The sequence below is a fragment of the Lepidothrix coronata genome, unplaced genomic scaffold (assembly GCF_001604755.1).
Source record: "Lepidothrix coronata isolate B3197 unplaced genomic scaffold, Lepidothrix_coronata-1.0 Scaffold281, whole genome shotgun sequence".
Taxonomy (NCBI): Eukaryota; Metazoa; Chordata; class Aves; order Passeriformes; family Pipridae; genus Lepidothrix; species Lepidothrix coronata.
The window spans coordinates 695227-721874 of record NW_016690461.1 but is presented as its reverse complement, the minus strand read 5'-3'; the positions used below and the strand labels follow the sequence as shown (position 1 = coordinate 721874).

At 51.5% G+C, this 26648-nt stretch overlaps 1 protein-coding gene across 3 annotated transcripts in view; it reads left to right on the top strand.

Moving 5' to 3' along the window:
* Nucleotides 1–282: 282 nt before the first annotated feature.
* SCN8A (sodium voltage-gated channel alpha subunit 8) overlaps nucleotides 283–26648 on the top strand; it is a 44595-nt gene continuing 18229 nt past the window's right edge. Inside the window, exons 1-16 of one of the 3 annotated variants that reach the window (XM_017836658.1) lie at nucleotides 283–622; nucleotides 7593–7711; nucleotides 9514–9603; nucleotides 9784–9912; nucleotides 11794–11885; nucleotides 15571–15792; nucleotides 16151–16214; nucleotides 16598–16739; nucleotides 17392–17598; nucleotides 17825–18112; nucleotides 18832–19191; nucleotides 21612–21747; nucleotides 23718–23956; nucleotides 24135–24308; nucleotides 25018–25374; nucleotides 26463–26643. In XM_017836658.1, coding sequence (XP_017692147.1) covers nucleotides 347–622; nucleotides 7593–7711; nucleotides 9514–9603; nucleotides 9784–9912; nucleotides 11794–11885; nucleotides 15571–15792; nucleotides 16151–16214; nucleotides 16598–16739; nucleotides 17392–17598; nucleotides 17825–18112; nucleotides 18832–19191; nucleotides 21612–21747; nucleotides 23718–23956; nucleotides 24135–24308; nucleotides 25018–25374; nucleotides 26463–26643 — 3076 coding nt within the window. In that variant the 5' untranslated portion in view covers nucleotides 283–346. Of the gene's footprint in view, nucleotides 623–7592; nucleotides 7712–9513; nucleotides 9604–9783; nucleotides 9913–11793; nucleotides 11886–12020; nucleotides 12113–15570; nucleotides 15793–16150; nucleotides 16215–16597; nucleotides 16740–17391; nucleotides 17599–17824; nucleotides 18113–18831; nucleotides 19192–21611; nucleotides 21748–23717; nucleotides 23957–24134; nucleotides 24309–25017; nucleotides 25375–26462; nucleotides 26644–26648 lie in introns of those variants that run through there. The other 2 variants (XM_017836657.1, XM_017836659.1) reach the window with 2 other exon arrangements.

The following is a 26648-nucleotide window of genomic DNA, read 5'->3' as shown; positions in this document are numbered from 1 at the left end:
TTGTTGGGGATTGTTGAGTGTCCTGTGCAGGACTGTCAGGGATTGTTGGGGTGCCCTGTGCAGGACTCTCAGGGATTGTTGAGTGTCCTGTGCAGGACTCTCAGGGATTGTTGGGGTGTCCTGTGCAGGGCCAGGAGTTGAACTGGATGATCCTTGTGGGTCCCTCAGTGATCCCGAGGGGATCTGAAGGCCGGAGCTCCCCGTGGCTCTGCCCTGCTCTGTCCCTCTGTCTGTCTGTCTGTCTGTGCCCGTTCTGACATTCTCCCTGTGTCTGCCCTCCCCTCCTCTCCAGAGCTGACCTGCCCGGGGTGCAACATCGCTAAAGAAGCTGCTGCAGGATGAAAAGATGGCAGCGCGGCTGCTCGCACCACCAGGCCCCGAGAGTTTCAAGCCCTTCACTCCGGAGTCTCTGGCCAACATCGAGAAACACATCGCCGAGCTGAAGAAGAAGCAGCGCGCGAAGCAGGACAGCAGCCACCGGGATGACGACGAGGACAGCAAACCCAAACCAAACAGTGACCTTGAGGCGGGCAAGAATTTGCCTTTCATCTACGGGGACATCCCGAAAGGGCTGGTTGCTGTGCCACTGGAGGACTTTGACCCTTATTATATGACCCAGAAAGTGAGTCTGGCGAGAAAGGAGCCGCTAAAGCACCTTCTTCTTTTTATTTTTTTTTTTTTTTTCCCTCCATCTTGGGAAAAAAAATGGCAGGTTTGGGGGATGGTTGGAGCAGAAGACAAAGGATGGAGTCTTGGATGGGGCTGGTTTGGTTTGTTGTGTGGGTTTTTTTATGAGGTTTAAGTGATATTGTGTGATCGGGTTTAATTGATATTGTAAGGCCGGTCTTTAAGGATGGAGTTAAGAGAACAGGGTCTGGAAAGTAAAAATAGATCAAGCTGTGCTGATGTGCCAATTTTAACCGTTGGGGTAATAAGGAGACTGGAACTGAGGGGCAACAGTGGTGGTCTGAGCATGTGTTTCATCACTTCCCCAGAATTCAGGCTGGATGGGATGGTTAGGAGGCAGTGGGACACAGAATCGTGGCAGAAAAGAAACTAATTAACTGGCTTTCATCTGGAGAATTTTTATTTTTAAAACGTTTGGAATCGAGGTGATGTGGCAGAGGAGGCATTTGTGGGGTTTATTCAGAAATAAGGGGAGCAGTGAGTTGGGAAAGTGCTGGAGATGGAGGGGAGGGATCTGCTGGTCGTGGAATAGGGAGGAGCACGGTCATGGATTTTCTCAGAAGGCTGAAACTGAGGTTCTTGGCTGTTTATTTTCATGACTTTCCTCGGTACAACTTTAATTGGGGCAAGCTGAGATAGCTGCCATCCCTAAGTGAGGCTCAGCTGTCCCGGGAGGAGCTGCAGGTCTGGCCCCTGGGTGACAGGAGCTGTGATGTGAGTGGGGACAGTTGGCTGTGTGTGAAATCCCTGTGCTGGGTAACAAATGTGTGACGAGTTTGTGATGGGACAGAAGTTTGTGCCACGCTCGGAAGGGACTCCAAGACTGGCAGGGTGTCATTCCCATGGAATCAGCTGGATTAGGGTGTAACTGGCTGTTCTTTCCTGCATTTGTAGTGGTGAGTTGTGTTGCTGGGAGCAGGACCTGGCTCAGCACAGGGCTTTGGAATTTTGGAATGTGTGTGTTGGATCCCAGGGTCCAGGTGATGTGCTGCTTCAGGAGATGCATTACCAGGAGCTCCTGGGGGGAAAAGGCACTGTAGTTATCCTCAGGAGTATTTTTTTTTCTTTATCAACCAAGTATTTTCCCTTTATTAAACCAACCTGGTATTCCCTGGTTTTTGGTGAGACCAGCTCATGGAATCCCAGGATGGTTGGGGCTGGAAGGGACCTTAAAGCTCATCCATGGGCAGGGACACCTTCTACTAGCCCAGGCTGCTCTACCCTGACCTGGGACACTTCCAGGGATCCAGGGGCAGCCACAGCTTCCCTGGACACCCTGTGCCAGGGCCTCCCCACCCTCCCAGTTCTGAGGGTCTCTTGGCCCATCCCACCACCGGGGTGTCACAAATGTCACTGTGATCCCATCAGGAGGGGTTTGGAGCCTCTCTGTGCCTGTGTAGTTGAAGGGATGGTGCCAGTGGCAGTGCTGGGCTGTTGAACCCTTTTCCAGCAGAAATAGGTCCGTGGTGCTGAGGGGGCAGAGGCTCCCTGGTTCTCCGTGTCCCACCAGGAGCAGGAGGCAGAGGGGATCCCCTTTACCCCCTCCTGCTCCATCAGGCTCCAGGTTTGCCTCCCAGCACAAGGCTGTCAATAAACCTTCCATTTCTAGAGGAGAAAATCAGCCACACTCCCATCCCTGAAAGCATCTCTCCCACCTCCAGGAGCACCACAGGAGTCCTGACACTTGAGGAGTCGTTGCCTGCTCGTGGTGTGGAGATGGAGGGAAGGTTCTGGAGATGGGAGGCAAACCCCCCCAGCCCTGTGTGTGCCGTGCTGGGAGCAGGGCCTGGCTCTTCCCACAGACACTGGATTCAGGCTCTGTTCCTTTCCATCCATCTCGCTGTGGCCATTCCTTAGGTGTGTCCTTCCTGCTGCTTCCCAGAGTCCGTGACTTCCCACCAGGCAGGTTTTTTTTTTAAGGCCATTAAAAAAGGCCCTTCTCTGAATCATCAGGAATCTGCCTGAATCATGGGAAGTTTTCCAAGATTTCCCCACAACCCCCCCCCCTTCTCCAGAAGGCTTTGCATCACAGGTCTTTGCTTCTGCAGCGTGCACAGGGACGGATCAGCTGGTTGCTTTTCCTTGCAGGAGGACACGGTGATCTTGGTTTCTCTGAGGAAACTGAAGCTGCATTTTAACGGAGCAGCTGAACTTCCAGTGGCCTGGTAACTGATATTTAAAGGAGAAAACAGAGTGACCTGGAAACAGCACCCTGGCCCAGGGAGTCACAAGCCCCGGGTCTGGAGCCCGGCGATGGTTTTGTCCCAAGTGCTGCTCCTTGCTCTGCTCAGGTCCGTTTTGCAACATGGGAGTCACGGAATCCTGGGATCACTGAGCTTGGAAAAGCCCTCCAGGACCGTCGAGTCCAACCTGTGACCCATCCCCAGCTTGTCACCCAGCCCAGAGCACCGAGTCCAGGCTTTTCCCAGGCTGGGTTGTTCTCCTCAAGCACCTTCCCTGGGCTGGAATCTCATCCGTGCTGCGGGACGGGGTGAGGGTGCTCCTGCTCCTGCAGTTGGCTCCACTTACAAGGCAGCAGAAGGTCCCTGAATATTCTGGGAGTTGAGACCATGGATAGGCTCGGATGGGTGGATTCCAGTGGGAAAAGGAAGGCTGTCCACACATCCCTGAGCATCTGAGGCTGGAGCAGGACATCCGAGGTCACCTCCTGCTGGCAGCTGAGCACCTGAGGATCCCTCTCTCCAGGTTTCGTGCCAGTGGAGTGACTTGCAGCTTCCCCAAGTCACATGCCCGGTTTGGAAGTGGGCCCTCGGGTCCAGAATGTCACCTTGGCTCCGTGGGCCCGGGAAAATCTCTGGGATGGGAGGGCCCAGCTGCAGGAGCCACGTCTGGCCCTGGGATGTGACGTCTGCAGGGACAAGGGGTGGCTCTGCCGGGGCTTTGCCTTCCGGTGGAGTCCCCAAAGCAGGGGGAAGAGTCAGAACCACCTCAAGAAATCAGCCTCTTGTACGGTGCCTTTTCCAGACCTTCCAACACCGAAGCAATATTGGCCATGATATTTGTTGTGCAAACTGGAAATATTTCAGTTAAAACCCCCCAAGGGCCGGGACTCCCTTGTGAACTTCCTTATTCCAGCAAAATTCAGGAGAGCTCCCGGTGTGAGCAGCCCCAGCCCCTGCTTTCCAGGTCTTGCTTAATGAGGTTTTTTTCTTCCACTCCGTGTCTCCAATTGACTTAAAAGGAGCAGGAAAAGTGGGAAAGGAGAGGGTTGAAGGAAGGGAAGTGAAATCCCTGTCAGTCCTGCCCTCTCTGGGGTTGGAGGGAAGGCAGAGTGGGATGGAGGTGTTGGCTGTGAGTGGATCCAACCCTGAGGATCCCAGCTGGGATCAGGGAATGCCGAGTGTGGCAGGGCCAGGGAAGTGATGGAATCTCTGCTGCCACCCCTAAATCTGCACCACTGGGGATGGTGGAAGGATGGGGAATTGGAGAGAGGATGGATTTCCTTGCACAGGCAGATTGAGAGGTTGTTAAAATTTAAATCCAAATCAGTTTCTCAGTATTCCATATTGAACCATCTGCTTTTTTTTTTTTTTTAAATATATCTTTCAGGAATGTTTTATTTTCTGAATTCCAAAGCAGTGAAGTTTTTTTCCCACTATTTGGCTTGAAACAAGAGGTTAAAGCAAGAACAAAACATAGCAAATACTTTTTTCCCCCACAAGCTTTTCAGTGGTGAAGAGTAAGTTAGTAAGGAAGAATTAATCTGTCCCCTTTTGGGGGGAAGGGGAAATTAAATATTAAATAATTGGGTTTCTGTGTTAGAAAGTACAACTCTGTGAGACAAAACAGACTCGAGAAATATTTTGCATCGACGTGGGGGTGTTTCTGGGCTGGGTCATGTCCAGCCTCTCCCCCACCAGATCCCCCCAAGTCCTTCTGCCCCGGGGCTGCTCTGATTCTGTCTGTGATTCCTCAGCCCCCAGAGTGCCCGAATTCCCTGTCCCTGAGTTTTCCAGCAGCGACTTGCTCGGGGTGGCACCGGCAAGTCGTCGCTCTCCCTCTTGCTCAGCGCCGAGTGTCAGCCCGTCACGGTGTCGCTGCTGCAGGAATGTGCTTCCATATGTTCCCAGGCTGTTCCTAAAGCTGTTGCCTTCTGAAAGCTCCTGCCCACTCTCCTCCTCACCCTTCAGCCGCCGCGGAACCGCCCGACGTTAAACCCGCAGGAAGCAGAAGGGTTTCAGATCTTCCCAGAGCCGCAGCGTTTCCTGCCATCCCTCCATCACTTCTGTCCTGCTCCTCTGGCACAGTCACCATCTTGCAGATTAATTTAGAAAACTCGTCTTCTGGGAATCTTCCTCCTTCTTAGGAGCCCTGTTTCCAAGGATTTGTTCACACGTGGGCTCGGAGGGAACTGAAGCGGACGGAGGTTTTTTCACAGCTCTAACAACAAACTGAGAGTTTGGGAGGTTCAACCAGACACAACCCTCTCTTAAACCGAGTGCAAAGTGCCTTTTTCCAGGTATCACCTTCCTCTAAGTTCTGAGCTTTGCCTCAGCACACCTTAAAAGCTCTTAAGGACGTTCTTGGCCCGGACCCAGCGAACGTTTTAAGAGCTCGCAGCCATTTCGAAATGGAGTTTTAATATGTCAGCAGCAGAAAGAGAAGCTAAGAGAGGGTTTAAATTGCCAAACACTTCTTGGCTTTTTGGGCTTTTCTTTCTACTGATGAGACCAATGGGAGGCTTACCCAGGATTTTATGGGATGCTCAGGGGAATGGTGGATCTCGGAACCGTCGGAATCGATGAGCAGACTGGAATTGGGGCACTTTATTTGTGTGAGGGTTGTGCTGAAGGGCCCAGGGGTGATGGGCTTTACAGGCAGGAATCACTCCACAAGTTTTATGGTCTAAAAGGAGAGATGTGTGCAGAGCATGGAGAGGAAACGAGGACACGGGGCAGGGGAGGGACTAAGAGGGCAAAGCAGAACGTGGAGTTCCTGGTTGGTGGGCAGTGGGATGAAACAGCTTGGATTCCTTCCTGGAAAGGGTGGTCAGGCCCTGGAAGGGGCTGCCCAGGGAGGTGGTGGAGTCCCCAGGTCTTTGTCCAGCTCACCTGGACCCACATCATGCTCAGCACAGGCACATCAGAGGTGTCACTGCTCCAAAGATGTGGGAGAGTCGGGAGCTCAGGACATGGCAGGAGCCCAGGAGCATCCCAGTGTCCTGCTCCAGAGCCTTAAAAAGAGGTTTAAAAAGGAATGGGATTCAAGTCCTGGAAAGTTTGTGGTGTCAGGGAAGGGAAATGAGCTGGTTCCTAGAACTGGGTTGTCCCTTGAGCACTTTGTAATGGCAGTTCTGCAAAACTTTGGGCCTTTTAGAAGGTTGTTCCATGCCAAGGTGATCTGGTCATTAATTCATGATGCTGCAGTTGAAGAGCTGTCCGGGGCTGTCTTTGAAGTGCTTTTGGTGGGGATGCATTAGTGGTTCTGCTAACGAGGCTTTCTCGCTCCGTGCTGAACCACAGCCTGATTTGGATTTCCTTTGCAAATAATTTACTGCTCGATGGTCTAATTGAGCCAAACGAGCTCAAACACGTTGTTCCCCTTGCGAGGAGGGAAACGACAAATTTCCTAAGAGGAGTCTCCTGGGGAAGCCGGGGTTGGCAGGGAGCCCCAGGATTCCCTTGGGTTGGGCTCCGGGAACTCGGGGCTGTGCCAGCCAGGGGGGCTGGAGACGAGTCCGGGGCCATCCTGGAGAGAATAGAAACGGGACAAATGGTGCCAGGGAAAGGGCTTTGGCTTCTCAGTGCACACAAGTTGCTTCCTGCCCTCTGAGTCGGGTGCTGGGTGCTTTGGGTGTGCTGGAACGAAGTGGCCACAGCCCCACTTGTGCCTGGGGTGCTCCCGGTGCTCCGTGGGGAGATGGACTGGGGGATGTGTGGAGTAAGGCTGTGGAATTCTGCCTCCCATTTACATGAGTCGTTCCACAGGTTCTGTGTAAGGAATTGAACCTCAAAGCTCAAGCTTCTCTCTGATTAATTAAGGGCAGGGAGACCCAGGGCTGTGCCCGGGGTGGGGCAGGGGGTGACCTGTGTCTGCTGGGCTGGGGGACTCTGCCACCACCTTTCCCTCCTGTTCCCCTGCCAGTCTCTCTTTCCAGGTGAGGTGCTGTCCTGTGAAAGCAGGATTCCTTGTGGGAGCTGTTCTTTGGGAGGGAGGCACAGGCTGTGCCGTGAAGAGGGGCTGGAGCTCGTGGCGAGGGCTCAGCTGCCGGATCCGCTCCTGGATCCTGGTCCTGGGGCACTTTGGGCCTCAGCTCTTCTCTCTTAGGTGGGGTAACAGTGCTGTGGGAGAGGAAAACGTGGGCTTGGATGGGAGCTTTGGCTTCTGCTCTGAAATCTCTGGTGAAATGGATGCTTGGAGTAGAATTATCCAGGATGTGCTGGTAGGGATGTCCAGGATGTCTTGGTGAGGATGTCCAGGATGGCCTGGTAGGGATGTCCAGGATGGCCTGGTAGGGATGTCCAGGATGTCTTGNGGATGTCCAGGATGGCCTGGTAGGGATGTCCAGGATGGCCTGGTAGGGATGTCCAGGATGTCTTGGTGAGGATGTCCAGGATGGCCTGGTAGGGATGTCCAGGATGGCCTGGTAGGGATGTCCAGGATGTACTGGTAGGGATGTCCAGGATGTCTTGGTAGGGATGTCCAGGATGTGCTGGTAGGGATGTCCAGGATGTCTTGGTGAGGATGTCCAGGATGTCTTGGTGAGGATGTCCAGGATGGCCTAGTATGTCTCACCCTAATGGGAGCTTCATAAAGAAGATTATTCTTAAAAAGAAAATGCTGGTTTTTTACTATGGAAGTTGTTTGTCCTTTTCTTTTTTTCTGAGTACAATTCCTGCTTTGATTTTCCTGCATTAACTCTCTCTCTCTTTGTTTCTCTGCAGACCTTTGTAGTACTAAACAGAGGGAAAACACTCTTCCGATTTAGTGCCACACCTGCCTTGTACATTTTAAGTCCTTTTAATCTGTTTAGAAGAATAGCTATTAAAATTTTGATACATTCATATCCTTTTTATTACCGAGTTCTCTTTGCCTTCGTGTGTTCCTTGAAAATCTCTTCCCTGTCAAATCTCTTCCCTCCCAAATTGTCTTTTGCTCAGTTCCCATCTGTGAATGACAGTCCTGCACCCAGGGAGGTGGATTGGCCTCAGAACATGCACAAAAACCTGCTTTTTTTGTATGAAAAGTCAGTGTCCTTGAGCCACATCCAGTGAAGGAAACGTCTTTATTTTCCCTGTGTCCATTCTCCCATCCCACACCCGTGGATGAGTTTTGGAACAGATGTGATTTAAGGTTGTGTTTTTAATGTGAAGAGGAGCTGACCTTTAACAGCTGCTGAAATGGTTAAATAGAACTAAAACAGCTTTTAAAAAATACTAAATATTAAATAGAATTATTATCCGGAGAAGGAGCCAGAGGCACTTTGTCTGTAATTAGACACTGATTTCTTGCTCTTTTGGCATCTCTAAAACATCCTTCTAATGGCAAAGCTTTTCCAAAACGTTCCTCTGCAGGGCTCAGGCAGCTCCAGTGGCTTTTGGTTGATGGTGTTATTGGGAGGAAAGAAATGTCTCTATTGACTGAGCTGCTCTGCCCTGTTGATTTATTTATTTTGGATGGTGACTCTAAAGCAGAAACACCCTCAGTTGCTGGTGTAGAGGCTCCCGTGCCCTCCATTCCTGCTTCTCAGGTGGAGAAAAAGCTTTTCCATCTTTTCCGAGTGGACTTGGGAATGTTTCCTTTGGCTCTGTGTGAGCTCTCGTGGCCTTTTCCTCCCCCTGGCTCCTGGGCTGCAGCCAAGGGATGCAGATTGTCAGGCTGGGCCCGAGATGCTGCTGGAGGCTCCTGGGTCTCCATCTAAGGTCTGTTGGAGTCTCCTTGAATAATTTTGGAAGTGGAACAGCTTCGGATCTGAGCTGGATTTCACCGCTGGGCTAATAACTGAGTGGTTAAAATCCACTTCTAGTGGGGAATTTGTGCTGCAACCTCCTCCAGTCAGTCCCCAAACACCCAGAGGGAGCACAGACGGCTTTGGGAGGGCTCCTGTGCTTTCTTCCAGGCTAAATCCTGGTGTCTGTGGCTTTCTGGATGAGCAGACAAGATATTTTCATGTTACTGAACAACTGGAATTATTTGAGGAGACATTTTTCATTTGGACCTGGGATTTTTTATTTTTTTTTTTAATTACTAAGAAAATACCAGAAAATAGAAAATAAATTGAACAGCAACATAAAATACTCTTTCTATACTATAAATTTATTATATGGTATATAAATCATATATATATAGTATGTACATAGTATATATAGTATATAAATAGTATATATAGTATATTAATAGTATATATAGTATATGAATAGTATATATAGTATATGAATAGTATATATAGTATATAAATAGTATATATAGTATGTACATAGTATATATAGTGTATAAATAGTATATATAGTATATAAATAGTATATATAGTATGTACATAGTATATATAGTGTATAAATAGTATATATAGTATATAAATAGTATATATATGTCAATAGTATATATATAGTATATAAATTGTAAATATTGTACAGTATAGAAATTACCTATATAAATGTTGTATATTATACTATATATGTTGTATATTCTATATTATATTTAGTATATAATATATAAATAGCCTTATTTCCCACGAGTGCTGGAAGCATCTCGGCTTCTTATTATGCCTGGAAACGGTTGCATTTTCCTGCACTCGGCGACTTTTGGGGCCCAGAGGGGGATGTGAAGAGCCAGCCCGTGTCCCTTTGCTCCTTGACTTTGCCCCACAGTATTTAGCATGATCATTATGTGCACTATTTTGACCAACTGTGTGTTCATGACTTTTAGTAACCCGCCCGAATGGTCCAAGAATGTGGAGTAAGTACCAACCCTTGTGCTGTCAGACCCCCCCAGAGCTCTGAGCTCCTGCCCTGTTCCTCCCCCTGCCCGTTTGCACGGACCCCTCGTCCCTCGGCGCCGGTTGGGTCGCACGGGAGGGTTTGTCATTCCCGTTTTCCCGGCGGTTCTCAGCCCGTGTCTCCCTCCCCCTGCCCCCAGGTACACCTTCACTGGGATTTACACCTTCGAGTCACTCGTGAAAATCATTGCCAGAGGTTTCTGTATAGATGGCTTCACCTTCCTGCGGGATCCTTGGAACTGGCTGGATTTCAGCGTCATCATGATGGCGTGAGTCGAGTTTCCAGGTTACCTCCGGGCTCTGTGGGGAAGAGGGGGGGGTTTGTAAAGGAAAAGGAGATTTCTGGCCTGGTTTTAAAGCCTGATGGGATCTCAGCTCTGAACTGTGGAGCTGCTGCTGCAGAAAAACCAGGATTTTCAGAGAATTGCCTTTGTTAATCGAGATTTTTCGATGGCTCACGTGCCAGAGGGGCTGCTCAGTGTAGGACCAGGAGCCAAATATCTTTAAATCCCAGTCTCTACCTCTCCTTCCTCCTTGGGCTGGGGTTTTAAATATTCCTGGGCTGCAGCTGGAGGTTGGACAGTCATTACCCCACTAATAACCCATTAATAACTCCTTAATTACTGTGGTCATTAACCCATTCCCCAAGGAAGGAATTCACTTGGTTTTCCTTCCTCATTCTTGTGCCAGATCAGCTCCCAGTGGCTGACACTGAGGATCAGGGGGATGTTGAGTCCCATCAGGACTGGTTTTTTCCTTATTTCTGGGTTTTTCCTTATTGCCCTGAGGTGATCCTGGCTCAGGCTCAGTCCTGCTGGTGGAAACCAGGTCCACGTCAGTGGTCTCTGAGTTGCTGGTGGAAGAGATATTTTTCCCCTTTTACATTTATTTTTGGGATGTTGCAGGTGCACATTGTTGGGCTCCCGTGGTCACCAAGGTCTGAGGGAACAGGGATCATGTAGGAAGGCTCAGGAGCCAGATTTCCAAGGGTTCAGAGCACTTGAAAGTTTCTCCCCAGACAGCACAGAGGAAATATTCTCTAAATTGGGGTAAAATAGAACTCTGGTGCCTTGCACTAAACATGTTCTCTGTGTATCTTGGGTTTATCCCCCTGGAAAAGGGGATGATCAAACCTACCTGTGGCTCAGAAACAGGAGCATAAAGGATTAAAATGAAGGATGCTGATTAAAATGAAGGATGCTAATGAAAGTGGAGGATGCTAATCAGAGCAAAAGATGATCATGATTTATTAAAAACGTGAAGTGGAGCGAATACACCTGAAACCCCCGAACTGAGGAATCATAAAATCATGGAGTCCTGGAATGGTTTGGGTTTGAGAGGGACCTTAAAGCTCATCCAGTTGCACCCCTTGCTGTGGGCAGGGACACCTTCCACCAGAGCAGGATGCTTAGGGTGGTGTCACCAGGACTCCTCACGGATGTGGCACTTCCACAGTTGCCCTCTGCAGAGGTGATGTTGAATTTTCGAGTCCTGTATGGGAAGTTTGGGGCACCACAAGGTCAAAAAGTTGTAAAGCTGTTGGAGAGGGTCCAAAGCAGGGACACAGGGATGGGGAAGGGTCTGGAGCAGCAGCTGAGGGCACTGGGTTTGTTCAGCTGGAGGAGACTGAAGGGAGACTCCTCGGGGGCTGCAGCTCCTCCCGAGGGGCAGCTCCGACCTCTGCTCCCTGTGAGCAGGGGCAGGACCCAGGGAAGGGCTGGAGCTGTTTTGTGGAGGGTTAGGGGGGATCTCAGGGAAAAGTTCTTCCCCCAGAGGGTGGTTGGCACTGCCCAGGCTCCCCAGGGCAGTGGGCACAGCCCCAAGGCTGCCAGAGCTCCAGGAGGGTTTGGACAATGCCCTCAGGGACAGGGTGGGATTGTTGGGGTGTCTGTGCAGGGCCAGGGGTTGGACTGGATGATCCCTGTGGGTCCCTCCCAGCCCAGGATATTCCATGATTCCATGATTCCAGGTGAGGATCCAGGTACCCACCCATGCACCTGGGCGAGCTGGTTGCAGAGAGGAGAGACTTAAACCGGGTTTTGCCTCCACAACTTTCTGTCTCTCTCTTCTCCCTGCCCGCCCCGAAGCAGACGATTTAGGCAGGGGGAGGTGACCCCAACGGTGCCATTAACTCTGGTTTAATTCTGCAGGTATATAACAGAGTTTGTAAACCTAGGCAATGTTTCAGCTCTGCGCACTTTCAGGGTTCTGAGAGCTTTGAAAACTATTTCTGTAATTCCAGGTAAGGCCCCGGTTGGTGTTTTAGCTGTCGGGTACAGGCCCCTGTGAGTGATGTATTGCTTTGTCTGTAGTTGTTGTTTTATTTTGGTGTGTGTATTGTCATGGTGTTTTTTGTGTGTGACCTCCCTCATTGCAGATATGTCACAGAGTTTGTGGAACTTGGGAATGTCTCAGCATTGAGAACTTTCAGAGTTCTCCGAGCTTTGAAAACTATCTCTGTAATTCCAGGTGAGAACCCTTCGGCATTAGAGGCTGGGCTTGCGTGTGTCTCCTCTCTCCACCTCCCCTCCCTCCCTGCACTGCTTGTTCCTCAGAAATGGCACTGGGCTTTTTGGGATGGGATTTGCAGTCTGTGTGACAGAACAGTTTGAAATCAAGGCTTCTGGGCCACCAAATCACGGGATGAACAGGCTGTTATTCCCTACTCCTCTGTCCCTGTGTACATCCCTGGCGTGCCCATCTCTGCAATTAAAGCCAGGCTTGAAGTTTGATTGCAGGTGAATGAAGGCTCAGGCTCCCCCTCAGGCTGAGCAGTTTCTGGCTCAGGGATTTGCCCAACTGGGATTAAAACCTTTTGCCCATTTCCTGAGCTGGACTTGGCAGGGCTGAGCCTCCCAAAGCTGCTTCTAGACCTGTAACTCATCTGTGTGTCATGGGGCGAGCAGGGGCCCTTCTTTTATTGTGAGACACACAGATTATGGACTGAGAATCCCAGAATTCCAGAATGGTCTGGGTTGGGAGGGACCTTAAAGCTCATCTCATTCCATGGGCAGGGCTTCCCCTGGACCAGGTGGCTCCAAGCTCCATCCAGCCTGGCCTAAACCACTTCCTGATCCTGAATTCTTGTACGGAAAAGCCTCGTGTGGGTGGTTTCTCACAAGTGCCCCTAATTTTAAGGTCAGGCTCCAGGCTCAGCTCTCCCAGGACTCAGCAGGTTTTCAGGTGCTCGGCCTGTCTCAGGGCAGGCACCCAAAATAACCCCCCGAGTGCTCTGCAGGTCCTTTGGAGTCTGTTCCATGACACATTCCCTGAGCATCCAACGGTGGCTCTGCTTTCTCAGGCTGCCAGGGAAGAGCCTGTGGATTTGTAGGGCCCATCCCAGACTGCCAACCCCATCAGCTGCACCTGCCTGTTGTGCATGATGATGGTGATGATGGTGGTGATGATGGTGGTGATGCTCTGATGTGGCACCTGCTTCCCTTGCACCCCATGAGAACGTGCTGGAGTGATGTCCCTGCTGAGCCTTCCTTAATGTCTGGGGATATTAAAGAGAAAAGATGCCTGGGAATTGCTGCTGGCAGTGCCCTGGGCAGGCCTGAGGTGCAGTTGGGATTCCCTCAGCCTGCTCCAGGGGGTGACTGCCTCGCTCAGAGGGAAACATCCCTGCTGGAACCAGATTTGCCTGTTCTGCTTTCTTAATTGTAGCAGAGTGGAGATGGTGCAGCTTCAAGGAGCTGCTTCCTGACTGTGTGGCTGCCTTGTCTTCCCGTGGAAGGGAGCAGGACAGCTCAGTTCTGGATCATTCCCTCCCCAGAACTCCAAACTGATGGAATTGAATTCCAATGGCAGCGAGGGGAGGGTGGGGCTGAGCCCTGCTGAGCTCAGCACAGCCCTGATTGGTACCCAAGGCACAATCTGCTGCATATTCTGATTTAATTAAAAGGGTGATTTGCCACATGCAGCCGAGGGGACCCTGTTTGGGCTTTGGGGGACACTGAACACACCTGGAAGTGCCCAAACCCTGGGTGTTGTATCCCTCTCTGGGGGAGGGTTGTCCGGGTGTGGTTCTGCAGCACAAACCTCGCCCCCCTCGATTTTGGGACTAACAACAGGAGGAATGTAAAGCATTTGGGTAATTGGCCTTTTGGGTTATTTAATGTGAAGGCATGAAGTGCTCTTTATGGGTTTTACTGCTGTCGTTTCACAGGCAGAAAGGGATTTTTCAGAACACACTGAATATTAAAATCTAAAGGGATTCCCCTTCTGCTTCAGCACATGGAGTGGGAATTTTAACCCTGTGCTGAGCTACTGAGAAACTTGTTTTAGGGCTTTGAGTGCTGACTACACCTTCTACCAGTAATTGGGATTTGTGTGTTTTTGAGACAAGATAAAAAATGGGAAATATTTCCAGGATCTGCCATGCCACTGGGCAGAATTCCATGGTCTCTGTGGATCTGTGTGACAGGAGCAGACTGTGGCTCCTGGGAGCTAAAACATCAAAGTACTGCTTTGATTTTATGGCTTGGGGGTCCCTGTGAAACTGTGATGGCCTCAAGAGATTTTCCCTATTGGCCCTTGAAGTTCTTACACTGAATTGTCTGATGGGGACACACTTTTGTCACACCTGCAGCACACAGGACCCAGGAAAACCCGGAGCTGCTGTTGCTGGAGTTGTGGTTTTTTTGGAGTGTTCCTGGTTTGTCGCCAGAACTCTCCTGCTGCCAGTTTTGTCCTGGTTCCAAACCCCCTTTTCCTGCACTCCTCTGAAGGAGCAGCATCCCAACCAGGAACCCAAGGGCTGGTGCATGAGCAGAGCAGAGCTGTGGGATGAGCATGGGGGTGACGTGTCTGCCAGAACTAACAGCAAAAACCTGCTCTGGGTCGGGGCAGGGCTTTGGCATCCAGGAAAAATTGGGATAAGGGAAGGAAATGACATTTTAAAAATTATTCCTCTGTAAGGAATGTATCTATAACCATGTATTTATGAATCTTTATGTGCCTGACATGGCTCAAGCCTCTGGTGGTGCAGAAGGGGAAGGTTGGAGGGGACCAAGGATTCTGGTCAGGGGTTTATTGTGGGATGTTGTTGTGGCCTCAGCCAGAGCCTTGGATCTGACTGGCCCCAAATCCAGCTGGATCTGTGATTTATGGGGTTTTTTTCCTCCTTTCTCCCTTCACTGCTCATTTATAAGTCACAGAATTATCCTACTAAACACCAGAAAGGCTGATTAAAGGACCCTAAATCTGTGTGGCTTCTGCCTCCAAAACTCTTGGTAGTTTAGACCTGTCTCCTAAAAATTAGTGCTGAGTCCTTCCCCCCCTTCTGAGGGGGTTCCTCTCACAGACCAGGCTGGTTTGAGAAACCAAAAGGATTCTTGGCTTATGCCTGAGCTTACTTTTAGTACTGAGTCTGTCAAGGATCCCGAGGGATCCCGAAGCACCAGGTGAAATCCATCCAAATGGAAAATTCAGCTCCCACGGGGGGGAAGGGAAGTGCTGGGACAGGGAAGGGAAGTGCTGGGACAGTTCAGATGAGCAGGAGAAACCCAAGGTGGGAGAGTTTAGAGGCGTTTGATCTCTGTGAGCTGTCGCAGCCCGTGCCAGCGAGGGCTTTGCGGCAGCAAATCCCGGTTTTAACGTCCCCGTCTGACACCCCCTGTGTGCAGGGCAGCACATCCCTCAGCTTGGCTGCAAAGCTCAGGCATTCTCAGGGACAGACAGCAGGGTTTGGGTTTGTTCTGACTGTCCCTCGTTCCCCACAAAACCCCTCAGCCGGTCCCTCCATCCCGGTCTTGTGCCAGCTGGAAAACCCGACCCCACACGGGGGTTCCCGGGAGCCCCCCCAGTTTGTAGCCAGGATCTTTCCCCCCATGGAGGTGTTAGAAGGTGCTGTGTGGTTGGGGAGGGATTTGCAGTGTGTTTTCCCGCTGCAGGAGTGATTTCCAGTCTCCTTTCCCTCCCCACAGGCCTGAAGACCATCGTGGGTGCCCTCATCCAGTCGGTGAAGAAGCTGTCGGACGTGATGATCCTGACAGTTTTCTGCCTCAGTGTCTTTGCCCTCATTGGGCTCCAGCTGTTCATGGGCAACCTGAGGAACAAGTGTGTGATTTGGCCAATTAATGTGAACGAGACCTTCCTGGATAACGGCTCCAGGGGCTTCGACTGGGAGGAGTACACCAACAACATGTGTAGGTGTTTCTGCACTGGGGCTCCCCAAAACCTCCTCGTTCAGCTCAGGGAGGTGCCCACCATTTCCAGCGTGGTTTGTGGCACTTTGTGCAGTGAAAACCCCCCCGTGCCCAGAGAATTTTCAGCTTCTTAGAACCCAGTTAAGGTGTTTCTGGTGGGGTTCACCCCTTTTAAAGAGTTTGGCTGTGCTCTTTGAGCTGAGTAGTTTGTCCAAAATGTATTTTCACAGATAAATTTCTCAGCAGGGGATTTGGGGGGAGGAGTTCTTGGGTGGAGGGTTTTATGGTGCTGTAGTCTGTTAAATCTTCTACCTCCATACGTATTTGCCTGTAATCTCTTCATTTTTACCCTCTTCAGCAAATTTTTACATCATTCCTGGTGCCCCGGATCCTTTGCTCTGTGGTAACAGCTCGGATGCAGGGTGAGTGTTGACCTTCACTGTTGATGGGTGGCTAATGCTGGCAAAACCTTTGGAATATTCCCTGTCCCTTCCTTTTTTGGTTCTGGTGTTATTTCACCAGCTTTCAATAATTTCTGTCTCTAACTGTGAATGCACTGCTGGTGCAGTGGGTTTTCCACGTCATCTCAGGGGGCAGGTGGTGCTGGGGCACCGTTTCCCTCTGAAATCCAATCTTAGGGATCATCAGAGGAGGGTGGGTGGAGGCTCAGAAACGGGAACTCGCCTCGTGCTGTCGCCTCCAGTTGTTTTTTCACCCCGACCTTCAGCTCTGAAGGCACTTTTGGCCAAAGCTGGTGCCTTTTTGTCCCTCTCCATGCCCTGACCTGGCTGTTGTCCCTCCCCAGCCAATGTCCAGAGGGATACACGTGCATGAAGGCAGGACGGAACCCCAACTACGGCTACACGAGCTTCGACACCTTCAGCTGGGCTTTCCTGGCTTTATTTCGCCTTATGACTCAGGACTTCTGGGAAAACTTGTATCAATTAGTGAGTAAATGCTTCCCTTCTGCCTCTCACTCAGTGAGAATTCGGGGATAAACCAGGAAAGGGGAACGGGAGAAGCTTCGTTTCATTCCTTTTCTCTGAAGGAGGAGCTGCCCAGTGAGGTGTTGGGTTGGAGGAGGAAGGGGATGTTACCTGGCAGCAGGTGCTGGGCTTGGAGTCCTGAAGGGCTGGTCGGTCCAGCTGAGCTGTGAATTAATTCTGGAGGAACCTCAGCACCCGCTGCAGGAGCTGGTGGGAGCCCAGCTCTGCTCACAGGAGGTGCTCAGGCCCTTTGGAGGGCACAGGTTCCCCTTGTGACCTGAGGGTGCTCTGGGGACTTGATGAAGTGGCTTTTTTTCCTCGCTTTGGTTCGTTTTGAGGGAGCCTGAGCCTTGGGTTTCACTCTGTGCCTCTGAACCCCTCTCAGTCTGCACCGTCCGGAGGGGAAGGGAAGGGGGGTGTCACCGTTTGTGTTCAACGTGCAGCTTCCAGCGCTCTGCAGGGGAAGTGCTGAGCTTGACATTCTCAGCACTGCTGGATTTTCTCAGAAACATTCAGGTCAGGAAACTCGGGGCCGGCTCACGCGTCGGGCGTCACCCTGGGATCTCCTCCCTTTCCCTCTTCTGATCCCTCTGCTGTTATTTTCCACTCCCAGACCTTACGAGCGGCAGGAAAAACCTACATGATCTTCTTCGTGCTGGTGATCTTCGTGGGGTCCTTCTACCTGGTGAACCTGATCCTGGCCGTGGTGGCCATGGCCTACGAGGAGCAGAACCAGGCGACGCTGGAGGAGGCAGAGCAGAAGGAGGCAGAGTTCAAGGCCATGTTGGAGCAGCTGAAAAAGCAGCAGGAAGAGGCGCAGGTGAGAAAGGAAGAAATTCCTCCCTGTGAGGGTGGTGGGGCACTGGAATGGGTTTCCCAGAGGAGCTGTGGGAAGTGTCCCAGGCCAGGCTGGATGGGGCTTGGAGCAACCTGGGCTGGACTTGTGCTCACGTGCACTGAGCCAAACTCTTCCTCCAAGCAGGAAATGGAGCACTAATCGTGGAAAGATGTGATTTATTTTCCCTTCTCTTGCCTCCCCCCCTCAGGCTGCTGCCATGGTCACCTCGGCTGGGACGGTCTCTGAAGAAGCTGTGGAGGATGATGGTGGGGGGAGGATGTCCCGGAGCTCCTCAGAGATTTCCAAACTCAGCTCCAAGAGCGCCAAGGAGCGTCGGAACAGGAGGAAAAAGCGGAAGGACAAGGAGCTGTCGGAGGGAGATGAGAAGTGTGACACTGAGAAGGTGTTCAAGTCAGAATCCGAGGATGGCATGAGGAGGAAAGCGTTCAGGCTGCCCGATAACAGGCTGGGAAGGAAGTTTTCCATCATGAACCAGGTAGTTTTAACTTCCTTCACTGGTTTTTGTGCTTGCTGGAGGTCAGGATGGTGTTCTGGTTTAGATCCTGGTTAGCATGTCCAGGGATCTGCTCTCAGCAGATCAGGAGGACACTTAGGGCCCGGGTTTACAGCCCTCACATGCACTTCCCCCAGCAGGAATTGTTCCTGAGGGAAGGGAATCCAGCCAGTTAATTCCTTCTCTGAGCCAGCTCAGCCAGCCAGGAGGGAGCAGCTCTCCCAGTGCAGCCAACGAGTGAGGGGTGATGGTCTGTGCAGACCTGGAGAGGGGAGGGAAACACGTGGAGGGAGACTATTCCCAAGGGCCTGGAGCACCAGGACAAGGGGGAACGGCTTCCCACTGCCAGAGGGCAGGGTTAGGTGGGATATTGGGAAGAAATTGGGATATTGGGAAGAAATTGGGATATTGGGAAGAAATTCCTCCCTGGGAGGGTGGGAGGGCCCTGGCACAGGTTGCCCAGAGAAGCTGTGGCTGCCCCATCCCTGGGAGTGTCCCAGGCCAGGGGACACTCCCAGGAGTGTCCTGATCTAGTGGAGCAACCTGATCTAGTGGGAGGTGTCCCTGCCCATGGCAGGGCGTGGGAATGAGATGATCTTTAAGGTCCCTTCCACCTCAAACCCGCCGTGTGAGTCTGTGAAACCCCCCCAGCCCTTCGTCCCCGTCCCGCTCACCCCGCTGTCCTCCCCCTTCCCCCCCAGTCTCTCCTCAGCATCCCGGGCTCCCCGTTCCTCTCCCGCGTCAACAGCCGGAGCAGCATCTTCAGCTACAAGGGCCGTTTCCGCGACCCGGGCTCGGAGAACGAGTTCGCCGACGACGAGCACAGCACGGTGGAGGAGAGCGAGGGCCGCCGGGACTCGCTGTTCATCCCCATCCGCGGCCGCGACCGGCGCAGCAGCTACAGCGGCTACAGCGGCTACAGCCAGGGCAGCCGCTCCTCCCGCATCTTCCCCGCCCTGCGCCGCAACGTCAAGAGGAACAGCACCGTGGACTGCAACGGCGTCGTGTCCCTCATCGGGGGGCCCCCCTCCAGCATGCCCGGGGGCCGCATCCTGCCCGAGGTGAGAGGGGAGGGGGGCACGGCGGGAGGGGGTCCCCGAGCTCAGAGCACGCGGTTGGATCTCCTCCCGTTCCTCCTCTCCTCTCCTCTCCTCTTCCTCCTCTCCTCTTCTCCTCTTACTTCTCCTCTTCTGCTCTCCCTTCTCTTCTCCCTCCTCCTCCTCCTCTCCCTTCTCCTCCTCCTCTTTCTCCTCTTCTCTCCTCTTCCTCCTCTCCTCTTACTTCTCCTCTTCTCCTCTTACTTCTCCTCTTCTCTTCTCCCTTCTCCTCCTCCTCCTTCTCCTCTTCCTTCTCCTCTCCCTTCTCCTCCTTCTTCTCCTCTTCCTCCTCTCCTCTTCTCTTCTCTCCTCTCCTCTTCCTCCTCTCCTCTTACTTCTCCTCTTCTCCTCTTAATTCTCTTCTCCTCTCCCTTCTCCTCCTCCTCCTTCTCCTCTTCACTCCTCTCCTCTTCTTCCTCTTCTTCCTCTTCCTCCTCTCCTCTTCTCTCCTCTTCCTCCTCTCCTCTTCCTTCTCTCCTCTTACTTCTCCTCCTCTTAATTCTCCTCTCCCTTCTCCTCCTCCTCCTCTCCCTTCTCCTCCTCCTTCTCTCCTTCTCCTCCTCTTTCTTCTCCTCTTCTCTCCTCTTCTTCCCCTTCCTTCTCTTCCTCCTCCTTTTCCCCTTCCCCTTCCATTCCTCTTCTTCCTCTTTCCCTTCCTCCTCCCTATCCTCTTCCTCCTCTTCCTTCTCTCCTCTTCTTCCTCTTCTCTCCCCTTCTTCCTTCTCTTCCTCCTTCTCTTCCTTCTCCTTTTCCCCTTCCCCTTCCATTCCTCTTCCTCTTTCCCTTCCTCCTCCCCCTCCTCCCCCTTCTCCCTCTCCTCTTTACCCTCTTTTCTCTCTTCCTCTTCCTCCTCCTCCTGAACTGGAGCCCAGTCTGTCCGACCACAGGTGATCCCATCCATCCTCACCAACCCCCCGAGCTTCCACTGCCCCTTTCCCTCCTTCCCCTCAACAACCCGCCCCCTCCAGCTTCCTTGGAGGAAGAAGGCTTGGAACTGAGTCCTTAATTAAAGGACTAATAATAGCAGGAACCTACGGAGCTGTTCAAGGCACGGGAGTGGGAAAGACCAGCCCAGCTCACAGAGGTTGTTGGGAATGTTCTCCACAGTGAGAGAAAATATTGGGGGATTAAAGGGAAATCCAAACAATCTTTTTGCTCTCGCTGAGGTTTGCAAGGGGGCCTGGTGGGGAAATCGGGATTCTTCAAACTACTCTTTTTTTTTTAATTGTTGGGCTCTCCTTGACTGTGGCTTTTTGTGATTAGTTGAATGAATTGGTTGTTGAGAAACCTTTTAGTGGATCAGCATTTCAGAATGCAGGAGAGAAACAATGCTCCAGAAATAGAATATCACTTAGTGGGGCGCAGATGAATCTGGATTTGATTAAACAGCATCACTGGAGAGAGACCTGAGTCAATTGTTTCTGGAAAATCTGGTTACTGTGCCTATAAATTCCAAGCTATTTTTTAAATTATTTGAGTTTTTGCAACCTGTTTGACCTTAATTAGTTCTGTTGAGCATCAGTTGCTACCTGGTTTTGTTCTACCCTTGTTACCACCTTTATACAGGATTTTGCTTCAGTATTTAATCCTCTTTTCTAGCACAGCTTGGATGTGGTGGGAGCAGTAAAACCTGCATGGTGTGGAGAGAAACTATTAATTAGCTGTTATTTTACTGACTCTACACAGGGAGAATAAAAGCCCAGTTCTCTGTCAGTGCCCAGGATTTTCTGGGCTTTTCCAGAGCAATCCTGGAAAGGGAAACTGAGATGCCAGCTCTGACTGGAGGGGAGCAGGGTGATCCTTCCCAGGGTGGAATGAGAGGGGATTTCACATCCCTGGCGTGTTGGAAAAATCAGCTGCATCGTGGGCTGGAGTGGGAGGAATCCCCACGAGCTCTCCAGGGTGGGGGCTGAGCTTCTTGCAGCCTAATTTTCAGATGCAGATTTTGAAATAAATGCTGATACTGTTAAGTTCTAAACCTTATTAATTTGGGTGGCTCAGATGAGGTTGGGGTGGAGTTCACCTCTGACCAACGGGGTTGGTGAAGGAGTCACTGCCCACGTGGTGGGTTGGAGCACAGAGAGTAAATTATGTTGTGCTGCAGCAGTTCTTTAAAGAACATTTGGAAATGTCCTTTGAAATGTAATCCTTAGTTTGTCTAAGGCTGCAAAGCACTGGTCCAGCAGAAACAAGGGCCTGAGTTTTGGTTTGACCACTTCGATGTTATAGGAAAGTGGGAAGGACAACAGGAAATAGAGAAATAAAGGATATAGACAATGTAGAATATGAAAATATGAAATAAGTGGCACGTTTGTGGGCTGAGGGTGTGTAAAAATTCTGGGGAGATTCAAGAGTTTGTGTTAATCATTCTCTGCATTTTGCAGGGTACGACTGAAATTGAGATTAGAAAGAAGCCTGGTGGGTCTCTCTTGGTCTCCATGGATCAGGTGAACGCGTCCTACGGAAGGAAGGATCGGACCAACAGTGTCATGACCGGGCTGACCAACACCCTTGTTGAGGGTAGGTGTGGTTTGGGGGCTCCAGGGTGACCTTAGAGCCCCTTCCAGTGCCTAAAGGGGCTCCAAGAGAGCTGGAGAGGAACTGGAGACAAGGGATGGAGGGACAGGACACAGAGAATGGCTTCCCAGTGCCAGAGGGCAGGGTTAGATGGGATAGTGGAAAGAAATTCCTCCCTGTGATGGTGGGGAGGCCCTGGCACAGGTTGCCCAGAGAAGCTGTGGCTGCCCCATCCCTGGAAGTGTCCCATTCCAGGCTGGAGCAACCTGGGCTAGTGGGAGGTGTCCCTGCCCATGGCAGGGGGTGGATGGGATGAGCTTTAAGGTCCCTTCCAACCTAAACCTCTCTGGGACTCTGTGGTCTGTAAGGGGGCTGCTGAGGGGTGTAGGGTGGGGAGCACAGGCCCCAAATAGATCAGTTTGGAGCTGGGGGCACGTGGCAGATTCCCTGCGGATTTATGGAATTCAGCTCCCCCTGCCTTCAGGCAGTTCATGTTCATGCACTGGGTTTTGCCTAAACCTGCTCCTTTTCGGTCATTATTGAGGCAGAAGTGTTTGTTGGGCTTTATTTTACTTAGTTTTGCATCTGAATTAGAGAGAGGTGGAAGTAAAGGCAGCAAAGAGCTGTAACTTTACACTACTGGGAACGCACAGGTCAGAGGGGTGAGACAACGTCTGCTCCAGGTGATCTGTCCTGGACCATCTCCCAGGGGCTGGAGAGACCCTCCTTTGCTACAGTCCATGGGAGAAAAGGGCTGGAGCCACCCTGAGAGCTGCAGTGTGACAGCTGTCAGAAGGGAAAGGGGCTGCTGGCTGATGGGAGTTCTGGAATGGACAGCACATGGAGATGCGACTTCCAAACATGTTATGCAGGAGCCAGCAAGAATTTCTGAGCAGCAGCCACATGAGGTTGATGATCTCAAATTCCTGCTGTCTCCTGCAATAAATTTGTATGAAAACTAAATATACTTAGAAACAGAGCAGGGTTCTGCTGCCGCTTCCCTCCTGCGCAACCGCCCACGGGCTCCAGAGCCACGGGCCTCCTTTTAACTTCCCAAATTCCAAGGCAACTAAATACTAAGCAACCAGAGAACCAATGGGAAGGAGAGCACAGTGGTCCTTTCCCTCTACCCCTGAGAAATAAAAGTTGAGCATTCACAGCTGCACAGCCTGACTGGAACCACAGCAAGTCAACAAAGAGAGGGCGGAACTCCTCAGTTGGATTCCCTCTCCCCCCCAAAGCACTTGAAATAAGGCAGTGTAAAAAAAAATATAAGAAATGGACATGGCATCGTGTTTGATTTCTGTAAATGGATGTGGTTTGTCTTAATCAGGTTATTCCTGCTGAAAATCCTTGGCAGCATTATGTCATCCCTTTCCTCTTTTAGACCAGGGCCGTGTTCAGCACAGAATTCATCTCAGTTATTTAAAAACTGGCACCAAAGGCAGCTTAGAATCTGTAACTTTGGTTTAAACTGTTTTACCTTGATCGGTTCTGAGTTAAATATAGGCCCTCATTTGGAGTAATTTGCATTGAATCATAAAGCTCAGGTGGAGCTCAGGGGGAGAGCTGCAGGTTTGGTGACCTGGGGCAGGGGTTGTGCAGCTCCTGTGCAGGGACAGAGGAGGAGTCAGAGAAACTCAGTATGATCATAAAATTATGGAATCCCAGAATCTCTGAGGTTGGAAAACCCCTCCAAAACCCCACCTTGTCCCCCAGCCCAGAGCACTGAGTGCCACATCCAGGCCTTCCTTGGACACCTCCAGGGGTGGGGACTCCACCACCTCCCTGGGCAGCCCCTTCCAAGGCCTGACCACCCTTTCCATGCAGAAATTCCTCCTGATGTCCAACCTGTCCCAAAACTTGACCCGACTCTTCTGTCGTGGCCGTGGTCCTGCGGTTCATGGCTTTGTAACTCTTTGTCTTCAGCCTCAGAGGTGAAGCCTGACCCCTGTTTTGTTTTGTACCCGTAGAGCTGGAGGAGTCCCAGAGGAAGTGTCCCCCTTGCTGGTACAAATTCGCCAACACATTCCTGATCTGGGAATGCCACCCCTACTGGATGAAGCTGAAGGAGATCGTGAACTTGATTGTCATGGATCCTTTTGTTGACTTGGCCATCACCATCTGCATCGTGCTGAACACGCTGTTCATGGCCATGGAGCACCACCCCATGACCCCCCAGTTTGAGCACGTGCTCTCCGTGGGAAATCTGGTAAGGGAGTGGTGGGAAATGCTCCCCCTGGATCTGCTCCTGCTGTGCCAATGCAGAGCTTGTTGATACAGACTTAGACTTAGAACAAATTGCACCCTCAAGATTTAGCCTGAGGATCAGAACACTAACAAAAACCACTCTTTGCCTGTTCTTTGTCTGTCTCTCCTCCCCACTCCAGGTTTTCACGGGGATTTTCACGGCAGAAATGTTCCTGAAGCTCATTGCCATGGATCCCTACTATTATTTCCAGGAGGGCTGGAACATCTTTGATGGGTTTATTGTCTCCCTCAGTTTGATGGAGCTGAGCCTGGCGGATGTGGAAGGACTTTCCGTGCTGCGATCTTTCCGATTGGTATTCCGAGTTCCAGCTCTTTCCCAGTGTTACTGTCATGGAACTGCTAGGAAGCTTAGAGTCCCAGAGTCATGGAATATCCTGAGTTGGAAGGGATCATCCAGTCCAATTCCTGGCCCTGCTCAGGACACCCCAACAATCCCACCCTGTCCCTCAGAGCGTTGTCCAAACCCTCCTGGAGCTCTGGCAGCCTTGGGGCCGTGCCCACTGCCCTGGGGAGCCTGTTCAGTGCCCAACCATCCTCTGGGGGAAGAACCTTTTCCCAGTATCCAACCCAAACCTCCCCTGGCACAGCTCCAGCCGTTCCCTTTACATGAGAAATGTTTCCTGTTTGCCTGAGAAAAGGGAAAACCCACATTTTTCTGGGTTTAGGGAGGAGAGCAACGAAACGGTGCCATTTTTGTGGTCCCTTCTTACTTTACAACTTCCCTTTTCAAGCTCTGACTGACAGCTCGTTGCATTTGGGCAGGCAAGGGTGACTTTTCCTTGGGGAAGGGAGGTCCCTGTGTATGGGGTGACTGAGTGCAGAATACACAAGCCCAAATTCCAAGAGAGGTTAAACATTCCCTGCTCCCACCGACCTCAGCGTGGGCTCATCTCTGCATAAAATACAAACTGGTTGTTTTTCAGCCAGTTCTGCCTGATTTTCCTTATTTTTTTGAGATGAAATTCAGTGCCTTTTGTTTGTTTGTTTGTTTGTTTTAAATAGCTGAGAGTCTTCAAACTGGCCAAGTCCTGGCCCACTCTGAACATGCTGATAAAAATCATCGGTAACTCAGTGGGTGCCTTGGGGAACTTGACCCTGGTGTTGGCCATCATCGTGTTCATCTTCGCCGTGGTGGGGATGCAGCTCTTCGGCAAAAGCTACAAGGAGTGTGTCTGCAAGATCAATCCGGAGTGTGAGCTACCCCGCTGGCACATGCACGATTTCTTCCACTCCTTCCTTATTGTCTTCCGTGTGTTGTGTGGGGAATGGATTGAGACCATGTGGGATTGTATGGAAGTGGCAGGACAGGCCATGTGCTTGATTGTCTTCATGATGGTCATGGTCATCGGAAATTTAGTGGTCAGTAAATGGTTACCTGATGGGCTTTCTTGGTTGCCTCTGGGTGGGGTAGAGCTCGGGGAGACCACAGGACGAGGGAGTGGTGATTTGTGAGTCTGTCCCTGCTCTGCTGGGGTCCTTCACGGCCTCTGACTATGAACAGCCCTGTGGGCTTTGGTAGCACAATATTCTTTGCTTGGTGAGGGCCTTAAACAGTTGCCCACAAATCAAACATCCGAGCATTTTGAGGAACAAACCCTCAGCCCAAGGGGACAGACCCACACCTGGCCCGAGGAGTAAAAGAAGCTTAAAAGAAGCAGAACCTGGTGTTTTAACAGCCGGGAAATGAAATAATCTGGTGCTCAGGGGAAGGCCCTGAAGTGCTAAAATGAGGTTAGAAGTGTCTTCTAAAAACCTGCCCACTGGCTCAGTCATGAGGTGCCGTCGTGTGCAGGAATGGGCTGTGAAGCTGCACGGCCCGTTGTGTGGGAGGCTGGACTAAATCATGATGGTTCCTTCTGGCCTCAAATTTTGTGAGGAAAAGTCTGTGGGGGAAAATTGTGAGCGAGAATGAAGTCACATGAACGGTCCCAAGCCTTCCAAGTGGTGGTGGGAGCTCTCTCTGGGAGGACCCCTCTTGCCAAGGGGTTTTGGCAAAATAAGTGTTGGGGATTGTCACTGGATGTGGGCAAGGAAACAGAGCCAGGAGGGATCACTCAGAATGCCGAGATTTGGCCCATTTCTTTTTGAGCCAGGGATGGGTCTAAACCAGTAAGGCTGAATTTAAATCCCTTGGGTGGTGGCTGCTGCTTCAGTCCCTCTCTGACATCTGCAGCCTGGAGCCTGCAAGGGGCTCCATGCCAGGGACTCCTGTACCTGCAGCGGACCCCTGGGACCCCTCAGAGCCCTGTGCTGCACCGGGGTCCCCGTTCAGGGGACGTCTTGCAGGGTCAGGGCACCTCAGGGCTTGTTCCTTGAGCCCTGGGCACCTCAGCGGGTCTGTGGGACACCAGAGCTCGTCCTCGGTGGTGTTTGGAGATAAAGCAGGACTTGGGTCCTTTGGGAACACACCCCCGTGTGTCAGCCCAGCATCACCTCTTCCCTTCCAGGTGCTGAACCTGTTCTTGGCCTTGTTGCTGAGCTCCTTCAGCGCAGACAACTTGGCAGCCACGGACGACGACGGGGAGATGAACAACCTGCAGATCTCGGTGATCCGCATCAAGAAGGGCATCGCCTGGACCAAGGCCAAGGTGCGGGAGTTCATGCACACCCACTTCAAGCAGAGGGAGGCCGAC